This window comes from Colobus angolensis, unplaced genomic scaffold, assembly GCF_000951035.1.
Source record: "Colobus angolensis palliatus isolate OR3802 unplaced genomic scaffold, Cang.pa_1.0 Scaffold351, whole genome shotgun sequence".
In the NCBI taxonomy this organism is placed as follows: Eukaryota; Metazoa; Chordata; class Mammalia; order Primates; family Cercopithecidae; genus Colobus; species Colobus angolensis.
This window is the reverse complement of record NW_012116833.1, coordinates 1,212,575-1,238,002: the sequence shown is the minus strand read 5'-3', so window position 1 is coordinate 1,238,002 and position 25,428 is coordinate 1,212,575. Positions and strand designations below refer to the sequence as shown.

The 25,428-nt window shown below is 36.0% G+C and overlaps 1 protein-coding gene across 2 annotated transcripts in view; it reads left to right on the top strand.

The window, feature by feature from the left end:
• Positions 1 to 19,724, top strand: part of RPS6KA6 (ribosomal protein S6 kinase, 90kDa, polypeptide 6) — a 137,390-nt gene extending 117,666 nt beyond the window's left edge. For both annotated transcript variants that reach the window (XM_011952933.1, XM_011952934.1), the window contains 2 exons: positions 18,598 to 18,738; positions 19,303 to 19,724. In XM_011952933.1, coding sequence (XP_011808323.1) covers positions 18,598 to 18,738; positions 19,303 to 19,428 — 267 coding nt within the window. In that variant the 3' untranslated portion in view covers positions 19,429 to 19,724. The remainder of the gene's footprint in view (positions 1 to 18,597; positions 18,739 to 19,302) is intronic.
• The last annotated feature ends 5,704 nt before the right edge of the window (positions 19,725 to 25,428 follow it).

The window sequence follows — 25,428 nt, the reverse complement described above, 5'->3', positions numbered from 1 at the left end:
TATACACATGTTATAGTAGTTTCCTGCACCCATCAGCCCATCATCTACATTAAGTATTTCTCCTAATGCTATCCCTCCCCTAGTACCCCACCCCCAATCGGCCCAGGTGAGTGATGTTTCCCTCCCTGTGTCCATGCGTTCTCATACTTATGAGTGAGAACATGTGGTGTTTGGATTTCTGTTCCTGTATTAGTTTGTGGGGAGTGATGGTTTCCAGCTTCATCCATGTCCCTGCAAAAGCCATGAACTCATTCTTTTTTATGGCTGCATAGTATTCCATAGTGTATATGTGCCACATTTTCTTTATCCAGTCTATCATTGATGGACATTTGGGTTGGTTCCAAGTCGTTGCTCTTGTGAATAAGGCTGCAATAAACATACATGTGCCTGTGTCTTTATAGCAGAATGATTTATAATCCTTTGGGTATATACCCAGTAGTGGGATTGCTGGGTCAAATAGTATTTCTGGTTCTAGATCCTTGAGGAATTGCCACACTGTCTTCCGCAGTGGTTGAACTAATTTACACTCCCACCAACAGTGTAGAAACGTTCCTCTTTCGCCACATCTTATCCAGCATCTTTCGTTTCCTGACATTTTAATGATTGGCATTCTAACTGGCATGAGATGGTACCTCATTGTGGTTTTGCTTTGCGTTTCTCTAATGTCCAGTGATAATGAGCTTTCTTTCATATGTTTGTTAGTCACATAAATGTCTTCTTTTGAGAAGTGTCTGTTCATATCCTACACCCGTTTTTTGATGGGGTTGCTTTTTCTTGTAAATTTGTTTAAGTTCCTTGTAGATTCTGGATATTAGCCCTTTGTCAGATGGATAGATTGCAAACATTTCTCCCATTCTATAGGTTGCCTGTTCACTATGATGATAGTTTCTTTTGCTATGCAAGAGCTCTTTTGTTTAATTAGATCCCATTCATCAATTTTGGCTTTTGTTGCTATTGCTTTTCGTGTTTTTGTCATGAAGTCTTTGCCCATGCCTATGTCCTGAATGATATTGCCTAGGTTTTCTTCTAGGGTTTTTATGGTTTTCGGTTTTACGTTTAAGTCTTTAATCCATCTTGAGTTAATTTTTGTATAAGGTGTGATGAAGGGATCCAGTTTCAGTTTTCTGCATATGGCTAGCCAACTTTTTTAACACCATTTATTAAATAGGGAATCCTTTCCGCGTTGCTTGTTTTTGTCAGGATTGTCAAAGATCAGATGTTTGTAGATATGGATATGTTGTTTCTCTGCCAGGTTTGCTATCAGGATGATGCTGGCCTCATAAAAAGAGTTAGGGAAGAGTCCCTCTTTTTCTATTATTTGGAACAGTTTCAGAAGGAATGGCAGCAGCTTCTCTTTGTGTCTCTGGTAGAATTTGGCTGTGAATTTTTCTTGTCCTGAACTTTTTTTGGTTGGTAGGCTATTACTGCCTCAATTTTAAAACTTGTTGTTGGTGTATTCAGGCATTCGACTTCTTCATGGTTTAGTCTTGGGAGGGTGTATGTTTCCAGGAATTTCTCTATTTCTTCTAGATTTTCTAGTATATTTGCGTAGAGGTGTTTATAGTATTCTCTGATGGTAGTTTGTATTTCTGTGAGATCAATGGTTATATCCCCTTTATCATTTTTTATTGTGTCTATTTGATTCTTCTCTATTTTCCTGTTTAATAGTGTGGCTAGTAGTCTATCTATTTTCTTAATCTTTTCAAAAGACCTTCAACAAAATTCAACACCCCTTCATGCTAAAAACCCTCAATAAACTAGGTATTGATGGAACATATCTCAAAATAGCAAGAGCTATTTATGACGAACCCATAGCCAATATCATACTGAATGGGCAAAAGCTGGAAGCATTCCCATTGTTATGTGTGAATTTGATCCTGTCATTATGATTCTAGCTGGTACTTTTGCCCATTAGTTCATGCAGTTTCTTCATAGTGTTGGTGGTCTTCACAATTTGGTATGTATTTGCAGTGGCAGTTACTGGTTTAGTGCTTACTTCAGGAACTCTTGTAAGGCAGCCCTGGTGGTGACAAAATCTCTCAGCATTTGTTTGTCTGTAAAGGATTTCATTTCTCCTTCACTTATGAAGCTTAGTTTGGCTAAATATGAAATTTCTAGGTTGAAAATTCTTTCCTTTAAGAATGTTGAATATTGGCCCTCACTCTCTTCTGCCTTGTAGGGTTTCTGCAGAGAGATTTGCTGTTAGTCTGATGTGCTTCCCTTCTTGGGTAACCCAACCTTTCTCTGTGGTTGCCCTTAACAGTTTTTCTTTCATTTCAACCTTGGTGAATCTGACGATTATGTGTCTTGGGGTTGCTCTTCTCAAGGAGTATCTTTGTGGTGTTCTCTGTATTTCCTGAACTTGAGTGTTGGTCTGTCTTGTTAGGTTGGGAAATTTCTCCTGGATAATATCCTGAAGAGTGTTTTCCATCTTGGTTGCATTCTCTTCATCTCTTTCAGGTATACCAATCAAACGTAGGTTTGGGCTTTTCATAGTCCCATATTTCTTGGAGGCTTTGTTGATTACTTTTCATTCTTTTTTCTCCAAACTTGTCTTCACACTTTATTTCATTAAGTTGATCTTCGATCTCTGATATCCTTTCTTCCACTTGATCAATTCAGCTATTGATACTTGTGTATGCTTCACAAAGCTCTCACACTGTGTTTTTCAGCTCCTTCAGGTCACTTATGTTCTTCTCTAAACTAGTTATTCTAGTTAGCAGTTCCTCTAATATTTTTCAAGGTTCTTAGGTTCCTTGCATTGGGTTGGAACATGATCCTTTAGCTCAGAGGAGTTTGTTATTACCCACCTCTTGAAGCCTACTTCTGTCTATCTGTCAGGCTCATTCTCCATCCAGTTTTGCTCCCTTGCTGGCGAGTAGTTGTGATCTTTTGGAGGAGAAGAGGCATTCTGGTTTTTGGAATTTTCAGCCTTTTTGCACTGGTTTATCCTCAGCTTCATGGATTTATCTACCTTTGACCTTTGATGTCGGTGACCTTCAGATGGGGTTTTTGTCTGGACGTCCTATTTGTTGATGTTGATGCTATTCCTTTCTGTTTGTTAGTTTTCCTTCTGACAGTCAGGCCCCTCTGCTCCAGGTCTGCTGGAGTTTGCTGGAGGTCCACTCCATACCTTGTTTGCCTGGGTATCACCAGCAGAGGCTGCAGAGCAGCAAATATTGCTGCTTGTTCCTTCCTCTGGAAGCTTCCTCCCAGAGGGGCATCTGCCAGACGCCAGAGCTCTCCTGTATGAGGTGTGTTAGGGGCACCTGCCAAATGCCAGCCAGAGCTCTCTTGTATGAGGTGTTTGTCGACCCCTGCTGAGAGATGTCTTCCAGTCTGGAGGCATGGGGGCCAGGGACCTACTTGAGGAGGCAATCTGTCCCTTAATAGAGCTCGAGCACTGTGCTAGGAGATCCGCCGCTCTCTTCGGAGCAGGCAGGTAGGAGCGTTTAAGTCTGCTGAAACTGCACCCACAGCTGCCCCTTCCCCTAGGTGTTATGTCCCAGGGAGATGTGAGTTTTATCTATAAGCCTCTGACTGGGGCTGCTGCCTTTCTTTCAGAGATACTCTGCTTAGAGAGGAGAAATCTAGAGAGGCAGTTTGGCTACAGCTGCTTTGCCAAGCTGCAGTGGGCTCTGCCCACTTTGAACTTCCTGGTGGCTTTGTTTACACTGTCAGGGGAAAACTGCCTACTCAAGCCTCAATAATGGTGGATGCCCCTGCCCCCACCAAGTGTCCCAGTTTGACTTCAGACTGCTGTGCTGGCAGTGAGAATTTCAAGCCAATGGATCTTAGCTTGCTGGGTTTTATGGGGGTTGGATCTGCTGAGCTAGACCACTTGGCTCCCTGGCTTCAGCCCCATTTCCAGAGGAGTGAATAGTTCTGTATCGCTGGCGTTCCAGGCACCACTGAGGTATGAAAAAGAAAAAAAAAACTGCAACTAGCTCAGTGTCTGCCAAAAAACGACTGCCCAGTTTTATGCTTGAAACATAGGGCCCTGGTGGTTTAGGCACCCAAGGGAATCTCCTGGTCTATAGGTTGCAAAGACGGTGGGAAAACTGTAGTATCTGGGCTGAAATGCTTCGTTTCTCCTGGCTCAGTCCCTCATGGCTTCCCTTGGATAGGGGAGGGAGTCCCCTGACCCCTTGCCCTTCTTGAGTTAGGTGATGCCCCACCCTGCTTCAGCTCGCCCTCTGTGGGCTGTGCCCACTGTCTAATCAGTCCCAATGAGATCAACTACGGGTACCTCAGTTAGAAATGCAGAAATCACCTACCTTTTTTGTTGATCTAGCTGGGAGCTGAAGACTTGAGCTGTTCCCATTCGGCCGCCTTACCAGCCCTCAAGAACTTATATGCTAGACTGTTGAGTTTTTTTTGTTTTGTTTTGTTTTGTTTTTAAGCAACTATAGTGGGGTAGAATTGATACCAAATGAAATGCATGTAGAGTATATAATGTTAGGACATATATACACACCCATGAAACCACCATGAAAATCAAGATAATGAACATATCTATTACCATAAACATTTCCTCATGCTGTTTTGTAATTCCTTTCCTCCTGCCCTATATCTTCAATTTATAATCTTCCATGCCCCTCATTCTCTGGCACACACAGTTGTGCTGTCTGCCACTACAGGTTTATATATTTTTTGAAATGTTTACAAATTAAATCATAAATCTGCAGTCTTTTGATCTCTTTTATATATGATAATTATTTTGAGATTTATCTATGTTGAAGTACAGCAATGGTTAATTATTTTTTATTGCTGAATAGTATTTCTTTTTATGGATACATCATTGTTCATCTATTCACCTGTTGATGGACATTTGTTTTGTGTTGTTACCAATAAAGCTGCTATGAATATGTGCCAGTGGTTTTATGTGTGTATTTCTTTTTCATTTTTTTGTATAAATACCTAGGAGCAGAATGATTGAGTCATGTGTTTAACATTGTAAGAAACCACTCAATTGTTTTACAAATTACCTGAACTATTTTACATTTTCACTATTAGCATATGAAAATTTTAGTCTTCCACATCTTTGGCAACACTGGATATGGTCCTTTAAAAAAAATTTACTATTTTAAAAGGTGTGTAATACTATTGGAAAGTAGTTTTAATTCTCATTTCCCTAGATGTTCAGCATTTTTCATGTGTTTATTTGCCATCCATTTATCTTTTACCTTTCCCTTTTTCACTGGGTTTTTGAGTGTTCCTAAAATATTTTAAATGCAAGTTCTCTATCAGATCTATGCTTTGCAATTATTTTCTTTTTATGAATTGTCTCTTAATTCTCTTAAGTGTCTCTCAAAGAACAGTCCTTTTTAATGTGATAAAGATTATTCTTTTTCTTTCGTATATCATGTTTTTGATATTAGAGCTAATAAACTTTTGCTTTACCAAAGATTTCAAATACAGAGGTTTCCCAACTTCAGAATCGTTTGATGATTTTTTGACTTATGATAGAGCGAAACCAATATGCATTCAATAGAAACTTTACTTTGGACTTTGAATTGTTATCTTTTCCTGGGCTAGCAATGTGCAGTAAAATACTCTTTGGCAATGATAGGTAGTTGCTCCCAGTCAGCTATGTGATTATGAGGGTTAACAATCAATAGTCTGTATTTTTCAAGGCCGTAACCCCTTAATAAATGAGAGCATGTGTATTTTCCCCTGTGTTTTCTTTTAGAAGTTCTATCATTTTAGGTTTTATCTTTAGGTCAATGTTCTTTTTTAATTTAACATATGTATATGGTACAACATATGGTCAAAGTTCATTTTTACATGTCAATATGCAGTTGTTCCAGTACCACTTTTTGAAAATAATATCCTTTCTTCACCAAATTGCATTTGTATTTATATCAATTGTCCAAATATCCATGGTTCTGTTTCTACACTTTTATTCTATTTCACTGATCTACTTGTCTATCTTTACACTTTTATCATACTATCTTAATTACTATTGCTTTATAATTAAATTTTGAAATCAGGTACCATGAGTGTTTCAGCTTTTTTCTTATTCAGAGTTTTTTGAGGTTTTTTTATTGTTGTTTTGCTATTTAGGGTCCTTTGCCATATGAATTTTATAATCAGCTTCTCAATTTCTATCAGAAAAAAAAGTCTGCTAGGATTTTGAATGAGATGATGATGGAGCTATAGATCAATTTGGGAAGAATTGACATTTTAACAGCATTGACATTTCTTATCTATAAACACAGTATCTCTTTCCAATTAGGTCTTTACTTTCTCTCAACAATGTTTTATATGTTTAAATATACAGGTCTTAAACATCTTTCATCATATATTTTCCCCAAATATTTTGTTTTTAATCATATTAATGGCATTAAAATTTTATTTTCTATTTATTGTTGCTAGTATGCAGAAATATTATTTTTATTATATTGATCTTATATGTTATAAGCTTGCTAAACTCACTTATGAATTCTAGTAGCTTTTTTCTAGATTTCATCAGTTTTTCTACATAGATGATAATATTTTCATAAGGACATTTTAGTGCTTGATTTCTAATATGGATGTCTTTTTTCTTAATTTTCAATGACTAGAACTTCCAGTATAGTGTTGTAGAAGTGGAAGGAATGGACATTCTTGTTTTGTTCCTGATCTTGAGTATAAGCATTTATTTTTCACCATTAAGGATGATGTTAGCTGTAGGTTTTCCATGGATGCTTCTAATTACATAGAGGCAGTTCCATTTTGTTTCTGGTTTGATGAAAATTTGTATTGGAGATGAATGTTGGATTTTGTCAAAGGCTTTTCCTATGTCTGCTGTGATAATCCCATGATTTTCTTTATTATTGTTGTTACATTGATATACATTTGAATTACCTTTATTTTCAAATGCTAAGCGAACCTTCTATTCCCAAGATGAGTACGACTTGATCGTAATAGACTGTATATAGCTAAATTTGATTTGCTAAAATTTTGTTGACAATTTTTACATCTGTGTTCATGAGGGATATGAATGTACTGTTATAAGTATCTTTGTCTGATTTTGATTTCAGTGTAATACTGGCCTTAAATGAGTTGAGAAACATTGCCTCCTCTTCAAATTTCTGAAAAAAATATTTAGAATTAGAATTTCTTATTTTTAAATGTTTATTGGAATTAGTAAAGCCGTCTGGACCTGCAGTTCTCTTTGTTGGAAATATTTAACTATAAATTCAATTCCTTAAAAAGATATAAGGCTATTTAGGTTGTTTCTTCTTGAGTGAGCATTGGCATTTTTTTTACTTCAAAAGATTTGTCCATTGTCAAACACATTGGCATGAAGTTTTTCTTATAATATTTTCTTACTAACTGGTTAATATCTGCTATTAACCACTGTAATCTATACTGATGTCTACTTTCTCATTTCAGCTATCATTATGGATTTGTGTATTTCTCTTTGCAGTTATAATGGTTTCTGCTTCATGTGTTTTGAAGCTTTGTTTTTACATGAATAAACATTTATAATTTTCTTCTCTTGATTACTTATCCCCTCTGTGTTGTGAAATGACCTTCTTTATACCTTGTAATATTTGCCATTGTTTTTGAAAGATATGTTCATACAATATAAAATTCTTGGTTGACGTTTTTTTCAATATATTAAATATATTGCTCCACAGTCTTCCCATTAAATTTTTTTTTTTTCTGACAAGAAATCTGTTGTTATCCTTATCTTTGTTTCACATCTAATATGTCCTTTTGTTCTCTAGCTACTTTTAATGTTTTCTGTGTGTCTTGGGTTTTGATTTGGTTTTGATGTGCCTTGATGTAGTGTTCTTGATTTTTCTTGTACTTGGGTTTTATTGACTTTATTGTATCTGTGAACTTATGGTTTTCATCAAATTTGGACATTTGGGGGCCATTATTTATTTAAATATTCTTTTCTGCTCCCAATTTTCTTCTGGGACTTCAACTACATATATGTATTAGACCATGTGAAGTTGTCTCACAGCTCACTCAAACAGCTTTTTTGTTGTTTTATACTCTTTTTTCTTTTTGGAAAGTGTCTGTTGTGTCTATTTGGTTTAGTTTCATTATTTATTATCTCACATTTTAGTATTTATCTCTAGAAGTTTGATTTGAGTCTCTCTTTTTTTTTTTTTTTTTTTTTGAAATGGAGTCTTGCTCTGTCTCCCAGACTGGGGTGCAGCGGCACAGTCTTGGCTCACTGCAGCCTCCGCCTCCCAGGTTCAAGCAATTCTCCTGCCTCAACTTCCTGAGTAGCTAGGATTCAGGGGTGTACCACCACACCCAGCTAATTTGTGTATATTTACTTAGTAGAGACGGGGTTTCACCATGTTGGCCAGACTGGTCTCAAACTCCTGACCTCATGATCCGCCCACCTTGGACTCCCAAAGTGCTGTGATTACAGGCGTGAGCCATCATGCCCGGCTTTGAATCTTTTTTTTTTTATATCTTCTCTATCTCTACTTAATTTTTGAACATCAGGAATACAGTTATAATAACTATTGAATATCCTTGTCTGCTAATTCTGGCATCTGTGTCAGTTCTGGGTCAGTTTTGATTGATTGTTTTCTTTCTCCTCATTTTTGTGCTTTTTTGCCTGGCCACTAATTTTTACGAAGATACCAAATGTGGAGAATTTTACCTTGGTGGGTGCTAGATACTTTTATATTCCTATAAGTATTCTATTTTCTTTTCTTTCTTTTTTTTTTTTTTTTAGACGAATTCACACTCTTTTTTCTAGTCTGGAGAGTGCAGTGGCTGGATCTCGGCTCACTGCAAGCTCTGCCTCCCGGGTTCACACCATTCTCCTGCCTCAGCCTCCCGAGTAGCTGGGACTACAGGCGCCTGCCACCATGCCCGGCTAATTTTTTGTATTTTTAGTAGAGATGGGGTTTCCCCATGTTAGACACGGTGGTCTAGATCTCCTGACCTTGTGATCCGCCCGCCTCGGCCTCCCAAAGTGCTGGGATTACAGGCATGAGCCACCACGACCAGCTCTATTTTCTTAATGTCAAATGTGTTTTTCTTAAGATTTATTTTTAATTAACACAAAAAATTGTACATATTTATGAGGTATAGTGATGTTTCAATACATGTGTACATTGTATGATGATCAAATCAGGGTAATTAACTTATCCATCACCTTAAACATTTAACATTTCTTTGTGATGAGAACATTCAAATATCCTCTTTTTTAGCTGTTTTGAAATATATAATACAGTATTGTTAATTATATTTACTCTACTCTGCAATAGAACACCAGAACTTCTCCTGTCTATAATTTTATACCCATTCAATAATCTCTCCCCATCCCTCCCTCAACCCTAACCTCCTCAATCCCTAGTAACCACTGTTCTACTCTGTACCTCTATGAGATCAACTTTTGTAAATTCCACAAATGAGTGGATCATATGGTATTTGTATTTCTGTGCCTGGCTTATTTTATTTAACATAATGTCTTCCAGGTTTATCTATAGTGCCACAAATGACAGCATTTCTTTTGACCAATAGTATTCCATTGTTTGTATGTACCACATTTTATAATCCACTATTTGTTGGTGAACACATAGGTTGCTTTTATATCTTGTCTATTGTGAATCGTGCTGCAGTAAATAGAGGAGTGCAGATATCTTTTCAATATACTGTTCTCATTTCACTTGGGTAAACAGCCAGTAGTGGGACTGCTGGATCATATGTTAGTACTGTTTTTAATTTTTTGAAGAAACTCCATACAGTTTTCCATAGTGGCTGTACTAGTTTATGTTCCCACCAATAGTATAGCAAATTTCCCAGTTCTTCACATCCATGGCAGCATTTGTCATTTTTGTACTAGCCATTCTAATTGGGGTGAGATAATATCCCATTATGGTCTTGATTTGTATTTGTGATAATTAGTGATATTGAGCATTTTTCCATATACCTATTGGATATTTGTATTTATTCTTTTGAAAAATGTCTATTTAGATTTTTTGACCACTTTTTAATCAAATTATGTATTTTTTTTGCTATTAAGTTATTTGAATGTTTCATATATTCTGGATATTAATCCCTTTTCAGATATATACTTTGCAAATTATTTTCTACTATTCTATAGATTGTTTATTTCCTCTGTTGATTATTTCCTTTGTTGGGCAGTAACTTTTTCATTTGAGATAATCCCATTTGTCTGTTTTTGCTTTTCTTGCCTGTATTTTTGAATTCTTATCCAAAAATTCTTATCCAGACCAATGTCACAAAGCATTTCCCCCATGTTTTCTTCTAGTAGTTTTATAGTTTCAGGTCTTACATTTAAGTGTTCAATCCATTTTGTGTTGATTTTTATATATGGTAAGAGATGGTGGTCTAGTTTTATTCTTCCACATATAGATGTCCAGTTTTCTTGGCACTGTCTGTTGAAGAGACTGTCCTTTACCCAGTGTGTGTTCCTGGTGCCTTTATTGAAAAATCAGTTGGTTGTAAGAGCATCAATACATTTCTGTGTTGTTTGTTCTATTCCATTGGTCTATATGTTTATTTTCATGCCAACACCATCCTGTTTTCGTTACTGTAGCTTTATAGAATACTTTGAAGTCAGTGTTATGCCTCCAGCTTTGTTCTTTTTGCTCAAAATGGCTTTAGCTATTTGGAGTCTTTTGTGCTTCCATACGAATTTTATAATTTTTTTCTGTGTCTGTGAATAATTCCATTGATACGTTGGTAGAGATTGCACTGAATCTATAGATTGATTTGGGTAGTATAGATATATCAACAGTATTAATTATTGCTATCCATGAAAATGGAATATTTTTTCATTTATTTGTATCCTCTTCTGTTTCTTCCATCAGTGTTTTATAGTTTTCATTGTAGAGATCATTCACATCCTTGGTTAAATTTATTTCTGTCTACTTTATTTTTTTGCAGCTCCTAAATGGAATTGCTTTCTCGATTTCTTTTTCAGACAGTTCACTATTGTCATATAGAAATGCTAGTGATTTATATATGTTGCTTTTGTATCCTGCAACTTTACTGCACTTTGTTTATTCTAACAATTTTTGGTCGCATATTTAGGGTTTTCTATAAATAAGATAATGTCATCTGTAAACAGTAACAGTATTACTTCCTTCTTTCCAATTTGCATGCCCCTTTCTTCTTTTCCCCAATTATTCTGGCTAGGACTTCCAGTACTATGCTGAATAAAAGTGGTAAAAGTGGGCATATTTGTCTTATTCCAGATCATACAGGAAAAGCTTTCAACCTCCCCCTATTCAGTATGATGTTAGTTGTGGGTTTGTCATATGTGACCTTTATTATGTTGAGGTATGTTTCTTCTATACCTAATTTGTTTAATTTTTTTATCATGAATGGATGTTGAATTTTATCAAATGTTTTTTCTGCATTCTAAATTTATCCTGTGGTGTTTGTCCTTGATTCTGTTGATGTGATGTATTATGTGTATTCATTTGCATATGTTGAACCATCCTTTTATTCCTGAGATAAATTATTCTTGATAATGTTGAATGATGTTTTTAATGTGCTGTTAAACTCAGTTTGCTGGTATTTTGTTGGGGATTTTTGCATCTATGTTCTTTAAGGCTATTGGCCTATAGTTTTTGTTGTTGTGTTCTTTCTGTCTGGTTAGAACAGTAGGGGTAGTCTGGCTTCATACAATGAGTTTGGAAGGATTCTCTCCTCCTTAATTCTTTGGAATCGTTTGAAAAGGATTGGTATTTGTTCTTAAGTATTCATCAGTGAAGGCATCAGATAATGGGATTTTCATTGATGGGAGACTTTTTGTAACTGATTTAATCCTGCTACTTGTTATTGGTCTGTTCGTATTTTCTGTTTTATCAATTCGATTTTGATAGATTTTATGTATCCAGAAATGTATCAATTTCTTCTACGTGTTCCAATTTGTTGGCATATAGTTGTTTGTAATAGTCTCATAATTCTTTCTATTTCTGTGATATCATTGTAATGTCTTCTTTTCCATTGGATTTGATTTATTTCAATCATCTCTCTTTTTTCTTAGTCCCATTAAAGGTTGGTCAATTGTGTTTATCTTTTCATAAAACCAACTCTTTTTCATTTACCATTTGTTTTTTTCTCTATTTTGTTTATTCTGTGATGTTTATTATTTATTTTTTCCTAATTTTTGGTTTAGTTTGCTCTTCATTTTCCTGTGAGTATGCTTGAACTTTATTCTGGGCAGCAGTTAAGTTACTGGAAACAGTTTCATACTTTTGGGTCCTCCTTTTAAATTTTTTTAGGCAGGGCCAGGCTAGTGTTTAGGGCTACTCACTGTTTAGGCAAAGTGCTTCGAAATACTCTGTAATATACTTCATGAATTATGATGTTTTCCATTTTGGCGAGTGGAAACAGGCAATCCACCCCACCTGTGTGAGTCCTGATTTTCATCCAATCCTTTCAGATAGTTCTTTCCAAGGTCTTGGGTTGTTTCCTCACATGTCTTTATCAGTAGTAATCTGCTAGATACTTTAGTGAGACCTTTTATAGAGCCTTGTAATTCTCTCTCTCTGCTCCTCTCATCCCTTTCATACCCTGTCCTGCTAACTATGTCTGCCTTGGTCTCCCCTGAGTCTCAGTTCTATCTCCTCAGCTCAAACCAACCAGGCTTCACCTGAGTTTCCCTTACCTGAACAGCAGCTACAAAACTCTCTCGGGTTTGTAAGCTGAAGCTATCACAATGCTAACCCGATTGTTTCCCACTATTAGGAATCACTTTCCTTTATTGCCTAACATCTGATAACCTGAAAACTGTTGACATATTCTATATTTTATGTTCTTTTTTTAATTGGTTGTTTCGGGCAGATAGGTACATCCAGTCCTTGGTATTTCATCTTGACCAGAAGAAGAAATCCTCAGACTATTGAAATTTTATCATTTTTCTAATAACCATTTAGGTTTGTTTCATTGAAATCATGGTTATCTTCTTTTTAGTATTAATTGTCCATTTATTTTTGCACATTTTTCCCCAGTATGGCTTTTGATTGGTTGCCCTAGTCCCTTACATGGTTTCAACCAATTACATTATTCTTCAGAATCTGATAGTACTACTTAGAGTCTTTAGTTTCACTGCTTCTGCGATTGATGAAACATTTGCATACAATGATTTTGTTTCTATATTAGAACAGTTGTTTTTTTTTTTTTTAATTTTACTTTAAGTTCTGGGATACATGTGCAGAATGTACAGATTTGTTATATAGGTATACATGTGCCATGGTGGTTTGTTGCACCTAGCAACCCGTCATCTAGGCTTTAAGCCCTGCACGCATTAGGTAATTGTCCTAATGCTCTCCCCCACCCGTCTCCCTCCCCTTGCCTCTAACCCCTGACAAGCCGCAGTTTGTGATGTTCCCCTCCCCGTGTCCATATGTTGTCATTGTTCAACTCCCACTTATGAGTGAGAATACCCACTGTTAAGTTTTCTGCTCCTGCGTTAGTTTGCTGAGAATGATGGTTTCCATCTTCATCCATGTGCCTGCAAAGGACATGATGGCTACATAGTATTCCATGTTGTATATATGCCATCTATTCTTTATCCAGTCTGTCATCGATGGGCATTTGGGTTGGTTCCAAGTTTGTACTATTGTAAATAGTGCTGCAGTAAACATACATGTGCATATGTCTTTATACAAGAATGATTTATAATCTTTGGGTATATACCCAGTAATGGGATTGCTTGGTCAAATGGTATTTCTGGTTCTAGATCCTTGAGGAATTGCCACACTGTCTTCCACAATGGTTGAACTAATTTACACTCCCGCCAACAGTGTAAAAGCATTCCTGCTTCTCCACATCCTTGCCAGCATCTGTTGTTTCCTGACTTTTTAATGACCGCCACTCTAACTGGCATGAGATAGTATCTCATTGTGGTTTCAATTTGCATTTCTCTAATGACCAGTGGTGATGAGCTTTTTTTCATGTGTTTTTGGCCACATAAATATCTTCTTTTGAGAAATGTCTGTTCATATCCTTTGCCCACTTTTTGATGGGGTTGTTTTCCTCTTCTAAATTTGTTTAAGTTTCTTGTAGATTGTGAATATTAGACCTTTGTCAGATGAATAGATGGCAAAAATTTTAGCCCCTTCTGTAGGTTGCCTGTTCATGCCGATGATAGTTTCTTTGGCTGTGCAAAAGCTCTGTAGTTTAATTACATCTCATTTTTCAAATTTGGCTTCTGTTGCAAGTACTTTTGATGTTTTAGTCATAAAGTCTTTGCCCACGCTTGTGTCCTTAATGGTATAACCCAGGTTTTCTTGTAGGGCTTTTATGGTTTTAGGTTTTATATTTAAGTCTTTACTCCATCTTGAGTTAATTTTTATATAAGGTATAAGGAAGGGATCCAATTTCTGTTTTCTAAATATGGCTAGCCAGTTTTCCCAGCACCATTTGTTAAATAGGGACTCCTTTTCCCATTGCTTATTTTTGTCAGCTTTATCAAAAATCAAATGGTTGTAGATGTTTGGTGTTATTTCTGAGGTCTCTGTTCTGTTCAATTCGTCTATATATCTGTTTTGGTACCAGCACCATGCTGTTTTGGTTACTGTAGCCTTGTAGTGTAGTTTGAAGTCAGGTAGCCTGATGCCTCCAGATTTATTCTTTTTGCTTAGGATTGTTTTGGCTATAAGGGCTCTTTTTTGGTTCCATATGAAACTTAAATTAGTATTTTCTAATTTTGCAAAGAAAGTCATGAATGTATAAATTACTTTGGGCACTATGGCTATTTTCACGATATTGATTCTTCCTATCCATGAGCATGGAATGTTTTTCCATTTGTTTGTGTCCTCTCTTATTTCTTTGAGCAGTGGTTTGTGGTTCTCCTTGAAGAGGTCCTTCATATCCCTTGTAGGTTGTACTCCTTTATTCACTTTATAGCAATTGTGAATGGGAGTTTACTTATGATTTGGTGCTCTGCTTGTCTGTTATTGGTGTATGGGAATGTTTGTGGGTTTTGCACATTGGTTTTGTATCCTGAGACTTTGCTGAAGTTGCTTATCAGCTTAAAGAGTTTTTAGGCAGAGACGATGGGGTTTTCTAAATATACAATTATGTGATCTGTGAACAGAGACAATTTGACTTCCTCTCTTCCTATTTGAATACTTTTATTTCTTTTTCTTGCCTGATTTCCCTGGCTGGAACTTCCAATACTATGTTGAATAGGAATGGTGAGAGAGGGCATCCTTGTCTTGTGTTGGTATTCAGTGGGAATGCTTCCAGCTTTTTCCCATTCAATATGATATTGGCTATGGGTTTGTCATAAATAGCTCTTACGATTTCGAGATATGTTTCATCAATACTTAGTTTATTGAGAGTTTTTAGCATGAAGTGGTGTTGAATTTTATTGAAGGCCTTTTCTGCATCTATTGAGATAATCATGGTTTTTGTCATTGGTTCTGTTTATGGAAAGCATTTAGCCCATTTACATTAAAGATTAATATTGTTACATGTGAATTTGATCCTGTCATCATGATACCAGCTGGTTATTTTATACATTAGTTGTTGCAGTTTCCTCATATTGTCATTGGTCTTTATATTTTGGTGTGTTTTTGCAGTGGCTGGTACCAGTTTTTCCTTTCCATATTTAATGCTTCCTTCAGGAACTCTTTTAAGCAGACCTGGTGGTGACAAAATCTCACAGCATTTGCTTGTCTGGAAAGGATTTTATTTCTCCTTTGCTTATGAAGCTTAGTTTGACTGTATATGAAATTTTGGTTTGAAAATTCTTTTCTTTAAGAATGTTGAATATTGGCCCTCACTGTCTTCAGGCTTGTAGGGTTTCTGCAGAGAGATCCACTGTTAGTCTGATGAGCTTCCCTTTGTAGGTTAACCCGACCTTTCTCTCAGGCTACCCTTAACATTTTGTCCTTTGTTTCAAACTTGGAATAGCTGATGATTATGTGTCCTAGGATTGCTCTTCTCAAGGAGTATCTTAGTGGTGTTCTCTGTATTTCCTGAATTTGAATGTTGGTCGGTCTCGCTAGGTTGGGGAAGTTCTCCTTGATGATATCCTGAATTGTGTTTTCCAACTTGGTTCCATTCTCCCCACCATTATTACTTTCAGGTACATCAGTCAATTGTAGATTTCATCTTTTCACATAGTCTCATATTTGTTGGAGGCTTTGTTCGTTCCTCTTAATTATTTTTTCTCTAATCTTCACGTTTTGTTTCATTAATTTGATTTTCAATCTCTGATATCATTTCTTCCACTTGATGGATTCAAGTAGATCCATTCAACTATCCATACTTGTGAATGCTTCACGAAGTTCTCATGCTGTTTTTCAGCTCCATCAGGTCATTTATGTTCCTCTCTAAACTGATTATTCTAGTTAGCAGTTCCTGTAACCTTTTATCAAGTTTCTTACCTTCCTGGGACTGGGTTAGAACATGTTCCTTTAGCTCAGAGGAGTTTATTACCACCCACCTTCTGAAGCCTACTTCTGTCAATTCATCAGTATCATTCTCTGTCCAGTTTTATGCCCTTGCTGGAGAGGAGTTGCGGTCATTTGGAGGAAAATAGGAATTCTGTTTTTTTGGAATTTTCAGCGTTTTTGTGCTGGTTTTTCCTCATTTTTGTGGATTTTTCTGTCTTTGATGTTTGAGACTAATGACTTTTGAATGGAGTTTTTGTGGGGGGGTTCTTTTTGTTGATGTTGATGTTGTTGCTTTCTGTTTGTTAGTTTTTCTTCTAACAGTCTGGCCCCTCTTCTGCAAGTCTGCTGCAGCTTTCTGGAGGTCCACTCCAGCCCCTGTTCACCTGGGTATCACCAGTGGAGGCTGCAGAACAGCAAAGATTGCTTCCTACTCCTTCCTCTGGAAGCTTCGTCCCAGAGTGGCACCAGCCTGATGCCAGCTGGTGCTCTCCTGTATGATGTGTCTGTTGATCCCCTGTTGGGAGCTCTCTCCCAGTCAGGAGGCACAGGGGTCAGGGACCCACTTTAGGAGGCAGTCTGTCCCTTAGCAGAGCTAGAGCGCTGTGCTGGGAGAATCCTCCTTGTCAGGATCAGCTGCTCTCTTCAGAGCCGGCAGGCAGGAAAGTTTAAGTCTGCTGAAGCTGCGCCCACAGTTGCCCCTTCCCCCAGGTGCTCTGTCCCAGGGAAAAGAGGGTTTTATCTATAGGCCCCTGACTGGGGCTGCTGCCTTTCAGAGATGCCCTGCCCAGAGAGGAGGAATTTAGAGAGGCAATCTGGTCACAGCTGCTTTGCTGCGCTGTGGTGAATTCTGCCCAGTCCAAACCTCCTGGCCCCCTTAGCATTGTCAGGGGAAAACCACCTACTCAAGCCTCAGTAATGGTGGACACCCCTCCCCCCACCAAATTCAATTGTCCCAGTTTGACTTCAGACTGCTATGCTGGCAGTAAGAATTTCAAGCCAGTGGTTCTTAGCTTGCTGGGATCCGTGGGAGTGAGACCCACTGAGCGAGACCGCTTGGCTCCCTGGCTTCGGCCCCATTTCCAGAGGAGTGAATGCTTCTGTCTCGCTGGGATTCCAGGCACCACTGGGGTATGAAAAAAAAAATGCAGCTAGCTCAGTGTTTGCCCAAACAGTTGCCCCGTATTGTCCTTGAAACCCAGGGCCCTGGTGCTGTAGGCACACCAGGGAATCTCCTGATTTGTGGATTGCAAAAACCGTGGGAAAAACGTAGTATCTGGGCTGGGTAGCACAGTCCTTCAAGGCTTCGCTTGGCTGAGGGAGAGAGGTCCCCTGGCTCCTTGCATTTCTCCTGTGGGGCGATGCCCCACCCTACTTCTGCTCACCCTCTGTGGGTTGGACCCACTGGCTAACCAGTCCCAATGAGATTAACTGGGTACCTCAGTTGTAAATGGAAAAATCACCCACCTTCTGCGTTGGTCTCACTGGGAGCTGCGGACCAGAGCTGTTACTTGGCCATCTTGCCAAATTCTCCAAAAATGCTTCTTAAGGAGTTTACCTCTCATTTCTCTAAAAGATACTTTGGAGAGACAGTTTATTACATCTCTTAATATACTGAAAACTTTTCCTGAGTGGTTGTATTAAATTTACAACTTTTTTTATTACAACAGAGATAACATAAGCAAACTCACACTTACTCTGATGAAAAACTTACAATACTCTGAGCACTACTATGATAGAAGCCAGTTGCTAACATTGGATTTATGGTTTGCTTTCTTAATATGTTATATAGTAAGCCACCATTTATTGAATGAATTAACAACATGGGGCCCTCCCTTCTATGTTTTATCTGTGTACACGTACCCTTACACCTTGGGGCACAGCTTAACAGCAAAGTTCAGTAGCTCCTGTCTCCTGCTGAACATTTAGCATATTCCAGGATGACTTCTGCCATTTTACATTTTCCTCCTCCCTCATTAATCACACATCTAATTCCACAGATTTGGCATCTTCCGATTTAAAAGTGTTGTATAGGGATTTAATATATATTGAAAAATCTCTCTCAAGATTCTCTTGAGAGTTAACTGTGTATAGATTTTACTTTACATAAATGTAGGTAAAATAAATAGATTGTAAGGCTATCAATGCTGTCACATTTTCAGTAAATGTAAAATATATGTATGTATGTATGTGTGTGTGTGTATATATATATACACACACATATACACACACACTTTTTTAAATTTTAATTTAGGATTTGCTTTCCCATATGCTTCATATGGACCCACGTCAGCGGTATACTACTGAACAAATATTAAAGCACTCATGGATAACTCACAGAGACCAGTTGCCAAATGATCAGCCAAAGAGAAACGATGTGTCACATGTTGTTAAGGTAAAACAAACATACTTTTATGTGCCTTCAAAATATCGGATACGTAATAAACCCACTGTGTGCCACTTGCTAATTACACTTAAATAATTCCTTAAAATCTTTATTTTTTAAAGATAGATTTTTTTATATTAACAACCATGTGCTTTTCTTAGCTTACTTGACCACTGCCTTTCAGATGAAACAATAAAAATTTCTTGATTGTACCCGCCTTGCTTTTGAGAGATGCTGGAATTAGGATTGGGCTAAATGCAAGTTTCATATTGAAACAAAAGATTGCTGTTAGTTCTTAATTTATAACTGTTCATGAAACCATTCCTATATCCATATACATTGAACCAAGGTTTTAAATATTAGTGTTTTAACAATTTTTTGTAAAATGCATAGATATTGAAATGAAAAACATACAAGTAATATTGATTCATCAGTGCACAGGTCTAATATATTCAATTATTTTCCTAGGAAAAGACATTTTGTTCTAGATATATGTCTCATAATATCATGTGAATTTTTTTTTTTTAACTCCAGAATTTGTACTTAGTTTGTGACATTTTCTCATTACTTTAGGGAGCAATGGTTGCAACATACTCTGCCCTGACTCACAAGACCTTTCAACCAGTCCTAGAGCCTGTAGCTGCTTCAAGCTTAGCCCAGCGACGGAGCATGAAAAAGCGAACATCAACTGGCCTGTAAGATTTGTGGTGTTCCTAGGCAAAACTGGATGAAGATGAAATTAAATGTGTGGCTTTTTTCCTAATCTTATCAAAGGCATCGTTTTCTGCTTAATTACTTGAAGTAATATTAAATCCCCATTTTTAGGGGAAGAGAGATTTAAAAAACCATGCACAGGTCCACAATATTCATACTGTGTGTTTGCAGTAGTGTTCAAGTGTTTATTTAAGCATATAATTGGTATCCACCAGGTTCTCACAACTTCTCTGCACACTAGCTTCTAAAATTCCTTTCAAATAAAGTTACTTTAATATTTTTTTTCTTTTTTCATACAATTATGGTTTGGGGCGTCATTACCAACAATCAGTATATATATATAGTAGTATAATGACAAGCAGTGTTAGTATTTTTTAACATCAGATCCTGAAGGATAGACTTTTTTAAAAAAAGAAAAACAATGAAAACATATTATAAAAGCTAGTTATTCTGTAAAACCAAAGGACTCCATTCGTTTGACTCACTGTACTAAAATGTAAACATAGTGGTTTGGTGCCAGAGCAAAATACATTTGTGCTAATATATGAATTCTTGATATAGTTGGTGCCAAAGTTTTTATAGAAGAATTACATCTCAGATAATGTGTGCAGGCAGATCTGTATATTATCCATAAGTGGCCTCATTTAGAAATAAAGGTTTTTATAAGGCTTCTGTAAATTTTACATCACATGGAAATTTAGTACAAGTGAAGCTTTTTTTTTTTCCAAAGGCTTTATACTGTTGGTGTAATCTTATAAATGGGTCATAGTTAAGCCTTTGAAAATGAAGTATGTGGTGTTGACACTATCCTGGTGTTATATAAACTGACTTTCAAGTTAACCAATTGGATTTAATCATCATCTATCCCCTTTATAAATGAACTACACTGTTGTTTTTCTGACTTCGATGTGCTTTGAAGTACAGTGTAGCATATTATTCTACCTTGAATCCTATGATAATACAGTTTGACATCTTACTGTAGTGGACTTGTGCATATAGCACACATGATATAGTATATTGTATTACAGTAAACTTTAGACAATGCTACTTAATCATTTTACTTCATGAAGATAAACTAACATTTTAAATATGAAAATATTAATGGTCTACATAAAATTTGAGCACATTTCAAAATCATATTTATTAAAAAAAGCTGGCCAAATTGGTCTTATTTAATGTATAATTAAGAACCACTGTGTAGTATGCTTTTCTCTAAATGATGAAATGCTAAAGAATAATTTCACGTTGTTGAAGAAAATACCATTACTACAACAACAGCAGCAGCAACTACTACTACTACTACTACTACTACTGCTGCTGACAGAAAGAATTCATGAATGTAAACTGGAGGATATCACAGTTTTCTTTAGTGAATATAAATGAACTACTTGTGCGTGTTAGGTGTACTATTTGCTATGTATTTTACTTTGCTTCATTCAGAGAGAAAGTTGATTACTGAGTGTTGAATTATACAATTTAGACTAGGAAACTTGTAACTTTGGTATTTAATAAAAGAAACTATACATATTCTCTTTGTAATGTAAATAATCTATACCCCATGCACAAAGATCTGTTTCCTGGGTGTGACATATAAAAGTATGTATTCTTATTTTGAGGTATCTTTTGGAAATAATTGAAAGAGGTTAAAGAACAATTTATGCCACATGAAAAATAATTACTTAGAAGTAGGTATCATGTCTTATGGCTTTTTATGTTCCATTTGGCTTTTTTTTTCTCATTTGCTTTATTACTATATGTACTTGCATGTAACAGTTTGTATGTATAGATTCTGACTTATTTTCCTTCTGTCATTATCTTGTGCTGTTATACCTTCTTCCTATCAGAATTGATATGTCAAACTCAGAGGTGTGAATTTGGTGTTGAAGTTTTCAGGACAGAGCTACTATTTCCATCGATGCATTTTAAGTAATAAAATTAGGGGAAGTGAAATTGGAAAATGAAAAATGATTACAAAATAACTTCCAGGTTTTCTATAATCAATGGCTTTAAAAAGTAGACAGTCTTAATTAATTTTAAATTAGCTTGCTCAGAAAGGTCATGCCATACAGTCCTATCATAAAAGGAACACTATAAGAATTAAACAATGAACAGCATGATTTCTGATCACCCAGTGAGGATCGACAGTGTATAAAAGACACAGGTGTGCTACTGGATGTACCTGATAATTGTTTGAGGGTTTTCTACTGAAGAATTCAAATATGCTAGCTTAACAACAGTAGTAGGGGGAAACCTTATTATATGGGAAAGCTTCAAAATATACTGCAATTTTGTAGAAGGAGCCCAGGTAAGGATGCCTAATCCTGTCCAGTTTGGCTAGAACTCTATAGCCAAAAATGCAGATTTGGATTGAACATTTTTTTGATGGGCCTTCTATCAATGCTTAACTAGTAAAAACACATCTTTTCTATAAGACTTTAGAATACTGTGGTTTCTAATGGGTTCTTGAATAATTATTTTGCATTGTGTTTTTCTAGTTAATGGTTTTTGGTAGTATTTAATGATAGCACAGTTTGGGGTTTTATTGTTCTTGAAGGGGGAGGATATTGAATTTGTTTTTCTTAGAGAAAACATCAGGTTTGTTCATATAGACTAACAACCTGTTGTCCTTAAGCACATACTACCATGAATAAACTCAGGAAACAATTTTCAAGAAAATTAGAATGCAGTGCTGGTGATGGGGATTTTTGTGGGAAAAAAGAACAATGGTTTCAAGTACTTTCACAAAGATCAAACCAAACTTCAGCCTATTTTGTTAGACTCAGCAATGTCTAAACATTGTTTTTTGTAATTTATTGTCATTGGTAATTCAACACAATAAAGCAATTTTGATAGCACCTCTGTTTGGCTCAAAGGGATTCCATATGTTTAGGCAACCCACAACCTTAAGAACAGATGCTTGGTATTTATAATGTCCTCCCATTGGAACAACATGTTAAAATAGTAGTGCCCAGAGAAACTTGCATACAGATTGACTAGTATTTTCTAGATAGAAGTCTTTCATATATGAAGAAGGAAAACAACCATTTATATTGACCCGAAGGCCCACGAGAAAACTTACGCTTTAAAATAGGCAAAACGTATTTGTGGTATTCTGTACATTCTCTTTCTGCTGGCTTTCCAGCCCCTTCATGCTATCTATCCTTCTTGAGCACCTCACAGCAATACTCCATCAACGAAGTTTATCCTATCCCCAGAAGGATTCTGTGTGGTTGTGGTCGTTACTCCTTGTTCCTTCCTCTTCCTCTTCCTCAAATCAGGATATCCATTCTCTCAGAACAGATATTTCCAGCTAAAAAGTTGAAAGGAAAACTATCCTATTAAATTAATTCACATTTTTCTGTCAGTGGCTAATAGTTAATTGGCATTTTTAAGGAAGTTGTGCATTAATCAAGTTTCTAGTTGCTGGATCTTCAGGCAATCTAACAAGGTGAGAATAATTTTAAATTCAGTTCTTATCAGGGAAGATATTTTTGGGGAAAGGAACAGTGTGTCCCAGGGTCAGAGTATCTAATAAACTGTTTCTTTTTTTTGCAAAATTTCCTTCCTACTTCCTTTCTACTTCTCAATCTACCTTTTCTCTTAAAATCTTTTAAGCTTTTTAATCACAATTAATGAACTTCTATGATAAAGTGATGTGGAGGTAGACAGAGATTGGCGGTTATTTCTGCATATGTTGTTTTTAAACCCATAGTTTTGTGTTATTGTTTCTCACAGTACATGACCTATATAGCGTAAGAAGTTTTATTCCCCCCAACCACCGTCCCATTCCTGTTATAAAGAAAAAAAAAGCACAGAAAGATTGAATCCAAATTAATCATGGAGTCCAAATTTTTCTAGATCCCTTTTCTAGATTTTAGGACCTAGAAATCCTTTAAGTCACAATACTATTTCAAAATAAAAATGCAAACCATATTAAATATATATTGGCCAACTGCAATTAAATTTCTTCAAAACATTTTTGTTTTACATTTCAAAGCTTATTCAGGCATTTTTGGCATGTACCTCAAGATCAATGATTGTTGAAATTAGCAGAATAAATCAATAGTGGGCTATTTGCCTTTTTATGTGGGAATATAGTGGCATTGATAGTGATTATTCACAACATATGCTAATGGATGCACTGTTCCTGATTTTAGTCTTACAGTATAGTGAATTCCATCATATACTTTGAATAAAATGTTATGCTTGATCACCTAAAATTCAGTTTGATTGCTAATGCATAAAAGAAAAAGGAACTATACTTGAAGATATTAAATTATAGATGTAAGTTTCTTTGAAATATTTAGAAAAACATAAAAGTACTTTTAGAATATGGAAATCCAAGCTTACATTATATTGGCAAATTATGTATGTTTCAATTATTCACTAAATAAATTTTAGCTAAATGCTTATATATATATACACACATATATATATATATATATACACACATATATATATATGTAATTGCCAAGTTAGGGTTTGCTTTGTATTCACATTTCTAAACGCTGGACAGTAGAGCTTCTGTGGATGACTGTTTTGCTGTAATTCCAACTGTCTAGTTATGGGAACTAACTTATTCTTCAAAATATATTAAGCATCTAATTTAAGGTGGACAATTATAGAGAATGTACTAACTGCATTCGTTTCTTAAAAAGTTGTCAAAATGTTACCGATTAGGTTATTTACTTTTATTTTTCCTATGAACTAATATTGCTCATGTCACATTTTCTTTCTTTTTCCAAATTCATTATCTCTGAAGTTGCTACCATTTATAACAAATATGTAGGTTTGTTTTTTAGTATTATAAAATTATTTTTAGCAGCAGGAAAGCAGTCTATCAAGAAACAGCCGGCCGGGCACAGTGACTCATGCCACTCATGCCTGTAATCCCAGCACTTTGGGAGGCTGAGGCGGTGGATCACCCTGAGGTCAGAAATTTGAGACTAGCCTGACCAACATGTAGAAACCCCGTCTCTACCAAAAATACAAAATTAGCCGGGCGAGGTGGTGCATGCCTGTAATCCCAGCTACTCGGGAGGCTGAGACAGGAGAATCATTTGAACCCAGGAGGCAGAGGTTGCGGTGAGCCAAGATTGCGCCAATTTCACTCCAGCCTGGGCAACAAGAGTGAAACTGTCTCAAAAAAAAAAAAAAAAGACAGAAAAGAAACAGCGATTTAAAAAGTTACACATGAAACCTTAAATATCCAAATGCCAGCATGGTTTGTAAGTTAGAATTTGTCTTGCATTAAATTCCATAGTACAAAAAAGGGAGAAGGTGATTTTTCTGTTTGATTAAAAAAAAAAAAAAAAAACAGGAAGTACTGTTGATAGTGGAGAGTTACATAGGCTTTATGAAGCGACCACAGTTTGCTGTAGCCACATTTTTAAAAAATTAGTTTGCCAACACATCCCAAGCACTTTTGAATTCCTAAACTTATTTCTGATATTAAATATAGTATATATATACTATATATAGTATATATATACACACTATATATATATACACACTGACATTTCATTGCATTTCTGAAGACTGAAATGGCATTAAATAAAAGTGTGTAAATTTGATTTACATGTACTTAAAACTTAAAAGCTGCAGTTAAACAATCCCCAATGTTCAAAAATTATTTTATTTTTCTGACTATATTATGAATTTTATGTTCCATTTATTTTATTAATGTTTTCTTTAAACCATTGGGTTTTTTGACATTAAAGTTTTCATTTATTATACTACATTTTTTATCATGTAAGACCAAATCCAGTAGTGCATTTTACAATGTTTTTTTCCTCACAATGCTGCTAAAGAAATGGCTATCATTCTGAATTTACAACATGCCAAAGAAGGCATAGAAGTTATATTTATTTTTGTTCTTGTCAAAACTCTGTGAGCAACAATTATCAAGATGTGTTAAATTACTGGCATTCTCTGGGTACTAAATAAAAAGGCTGCAACTTTCTAACATTTTTACCATTGACCTTG